At 38.6% G+C, this 4,217-nt stretch overlaps 1 protein-coding gene across 1 annotated transcript; it reads left to right on the forward strand.

Moving 5' to 3' along the window:
- Positions 1 to 383: 383 nt before the first annotated feature.
- LOC144297731 (olfactory receptor 5BS1-like) lies at positions 384 to 1,300 on the forward strand. Its single transcript, XM_077871912.1, has one exon. It carries the CDS (start codon positions 384 to 386, stop codon positions 1,293 to 1,295), a length of 912 nt encoding a protein of 303 aa, XP_077728038.1. The 3' UTR covers positions 1,296 to 1,300.
- The last annotated feature ends 2,917 nt before the right edge of the window (positions 1,301 to 4,217 follow it).

Here is a 4,217-nt window from a genome sequence, read left to right on the forward strand (position 1 = left end):
TGTCACATGGCTGTCTTCTCTCTGTGTGTCTGTTTTTCTCTGGTGCTCCACACCAGTCATATTTGATTAAGGGCCCACCTTATTCCAGTTTGAGATAATCTTGACTTACCACATCTGCAATTCTCCTACTTCCAAGTAAGGTCACATTGTGAGGTACTGGGGGTTAAGGACTTCCAACATATTTTTGGAGAGGAGGAGATAAAATTCAACCCATTAGCAGTCACAACTGGAAATATTCAACTTGCTTACTTTTTCTATTTTAAGCTGAAAGGAGTATTTCCTGAGAAGTTTTAGGGTTTGGGAGTGATATTCTGATTACTAGAAACCATTCAGATTTTATAATACTGTTGATTTCTTTCTAGGGATGGAATTTATAAACAACCATGAACAACTTCACTTTCTTCACTGAGTTCATCCTCCTTGGGCTGTCTGCTGACTGCCACGTCCAGACTCTGCTCTTTGTGCTGTTTCTGGGAATTTACCTCCTGACTCTGATGGGGAATCTGGTGATGATCCTCGTGATCAGGGGGGATTCTCACCTCCATATCCCCATGTATTTTTTCCTTGGACACCTGTCCTTCCTAGATATCTGCTTCTCCTCAGTTACTATGCCCAAAATGCTGCAGAACTTCCTGTCTGAGAAGAAAAGCATCTCGGTCTGGGGCTGCATCACCCAGAGTTTCTTTTTTCTTCTCTCTGGGTGTGCTGAAGCCAGTCTTCTCTCTGCCATGGCCTATGACCGCTATGCTGCTGTCTGCTACCCTCTGCTCTATACCATGGTCATGAACAGATCTCTTTGCATAGTAATGGTTAGTGCAGCATGGGTGATGGGGTTTCTGAACTCACTAGTGAATAATCTTTTCATCCACAAGTTACATTTTTGTGGGTCCAATGTCATCTCCCACTTCTGCTGCGAGCTACCCTCACTCTTCCCTCTGTCATGTACTGATCCCACTGCCAACAAATTCCTTCTGTCAGGGTCCAGTGCATTTCTGGGACTGCTGACACTTCCCCTGATCCTCTTCTCTTACTCCAGAATCATTTCTGCCATTCTGAACATCCGCTCCTCTGAGGGCCAAGCCAAAGCCTTCTCCACCTGCTCCTCCCACCTCACCGTGGTACTCTTGTTCTATGGGACAGCTCTATTCAGGTACATCAGCCCTGCCTCAGGCTCGGTGTTGGAGCGAGTGGTCTCCATTCAGTACAGTGTGATCACATCTTTGGTGAACCCCCTCATCTACAGTCTCAAGAACCAAGAGGTGAAGGCAGCTCTGCAGAGGCTGCTGAGGCAATAAATGTGCTCCTCAGATGAGGGATTATCTGTGTGGTGTTGTCAGAGAATGGGGTGGAGAGATCTTCAGAAATACCTTGAGAGGCTAAAAGACATTTGAGGCCAGTGGTTCCAACCACTAATCTGCTGAATCAACAGTAGAGCTCAACAATCTTTTTTTTTTTTTTTTAAGATTTTATTTATTTATTCATAAGAGACACAGAGAGAGAGGCAGAGAGAGCAGCAGGCTCCATTAAGGGAGCCTGATATGGGACTCGATCCTGGGTCGCGTTAAACCCCTGAGCCACCAGACCAGGGCTGCCCAACAATCTATGTTTTAATTAGCCAGGTGAGTGTGAGAAGTATGAGAAAAAATGTTGTGGGACAATTAATGTTTGAGAAAACTACCTTTGGTGAAAGATAAAATATTAACATCTCAAAATGAAGAATCTCTTTTAAATGAGAGTTGGTCTGTAGTCAAGATGAGAACATTTGATTGTGTTCACACCCTCTGCAAGACTGTAAAAGAGAAAAATTTTTAAAACCTACATTATTTTATTTTACTTTTTAAAAGATTTTATTTACATATTTGACAGAGAACACAAGCAGGGGGAGTAGAAGCAGAGGGAGAGTGAGAAGCATGTTCCAATGCAGGGTTTAATCCCAGGACCCAGGGATCATGACCTGAGCTGAGGCAGATGCTTAACCAACTAAGCCACCCAGGTGCCCCAAACCTATATTATTTCAAGACATTGGAAAGAGGGAAAGTGTTGGACCTTCTACTGAAGGCAGACCAGCCCATTCCTTCCACCAACATTTGGAAGTTAAAAGAAGCTAGCACAGCATAACACCAAGGGACAGATGTTCCAGAACAGTGACTCACAAACACTTCCTTCACCTCACCTGAGAGCACCTGAGGCCATCAAATAGCCAGTGTGCCTGGGCAGTGGTCACTAGTTTGTCCTAGAGAGTGAAGACAGCCTGAGGCTAAGATAGAAGAAACAAACGAGATGAGCTAGCACTTCTGTGCAAGTGCTTTCACTGAGCACCTCTGCTTCCTGACTTGGTTGCCTGGGCCATGCTGTCAGGTCTGGGGGCTGAGTTCTTGCTTCTATATATTTTGTCACAACACTACCTTTTTCATATTCTTCCTAGAGGTATAAAGCCCCTCTCAATGTTTATTTTTACCTTTCAATTAAGAAATAGAGCATTCCCAGAGCCTTAGAAGCTCCACCCCATCATCTCACTCTTTTCTTCTCCCCAGAGGTAACTACTGTCCTGAATTGTACAGTTCTCATTCCCTTGCTTTTATTTAAAATTTACCACTTATTTATGACCCCTAAATAAGATTTTTTAGTTTTGCCTGTTCTTGAAAGTTTTATGAGTAGAATCATACTGTAAATTTTTTCTGTGCTTTTTTTCATTTAACATTATTTATTCTTATGTTTTTAGGTATGTCTTTGTAAGCAGCATTTGGCTGCATTTTGATTATTTTATCCAGTCTGAAAATTATTTTAAGAGAAGAGTTTAATCAACAATTATAGTAATTGCTGATATGTTTACATCCATTTCCACGTTTCTCACTTCTATAACTTCCTTTTATTTCTCACTCTTTTTTCCTTTATATTTTTCCTTCTATCTTTCTATTTTTTGATGGCTAGCCTATTTTTCTTTTTATTTATTTATTTATTTATTTATTTATCAAAGATTTTATTTATTCATGAGAAACACAGAGAGAAAGAGAGACAGAGACACAGGCAGAGGGAGAAGCAGGCTCCCCACAGGGGACCCGATGTGGGCCCCGCTCATGGGTCTCCAGGGTCCAGACCTGGGCCGGAGGCGACGCTAAACCGGTGAGCCACCTGGGCTTCCCCTATTTTTCTTTTTTAAAATCATACTAACTTTACTTAACAAAGTCTATAGTTAGTATCTTCATCCTCTTCCAAAACAATATAAATATCATAAAATAAGCGACAACATCCCAAACTTATATGCCACTTAAATCCAGTATTTTAGTTCTTCCCTTTCCCACACAAATTAGACATTATCATTACTATTTTACTTAATCAATCAGTTTTTATTTAGATGTATCCAAATATTTGTCATATCTTGGTTCACCATGTCTTTTATAAAAATAATATGGTTGTTATTTATATAGTATTTACAATATGCTGAAGAAACTTGATTTATGGAAAGTGTATTTATGAAGGTACAATTACAGACAAAACACAAAATTATATATAGCATCATAATGATATTTCATAACTTATAGGACAAATACAGGAGATCTTAAATGTTTCATATTTTTCCTATACATTCAATAGATCACTATACCTTACCAAATTAAAAAAAACCTTTATATTACAGTATAAAATTAGAAGTTATTTATATCAATATTGCCTACACATACCAAAAAAAATTTATAATAGAATTATCAACTACAAATACTGACTTTTCTAATGAAATTTATCATTAATTTTAGGATTGTTTTATTAAACCATAACACTTGGGATCTTTTATTAAACCATAATATTTGGAATCTGTATGTATCTTTTATAGAAGGGACTGAAAACATTTTGCAAATACTGAATATCATTTTGGATATCAGTGACAAATTACAGATTAATAATTGATTCCTATGGCAGTACCCACCAGTCCACTTGCACTCAAAACCTTAATGAAATGCAGACAAGCTATCATAACTTTCTGTATCTCAGTCTTTCATTAGTGATCATTTTATCCTGTCCGAATTTGATCCTTTAGAATTCTTTGTATCAGTCTGTTAGTGATGAATTGTTTTTGTTTGCCTGAAAATTACTTTATTTTTTGAAAGGTAGTTTTTCTGGCCATGAAATTCTAGGTTGTAGCCTGAGTTAAGTTCTGTTCTCATAGAAAGAATATATACTTCTTTCTATCTGTTATCTTTGAGTCAGCCCCACTTTAAATT

This window comes from Canis aureus, chromosome 25 (genome assembly GCF_053574225.1).
Source record: "Canis aureus isolate CA01 chromosome 25, VMU_Caureus_v.1.0, whole genome shotgun sequence".
Classification (NCBI taxonomy): domain Eukaryota; kingdom Metazoa; phylum Chordata; class Mammalia; order Carnivora; family Canidae; genus Canis; species Canis aureus.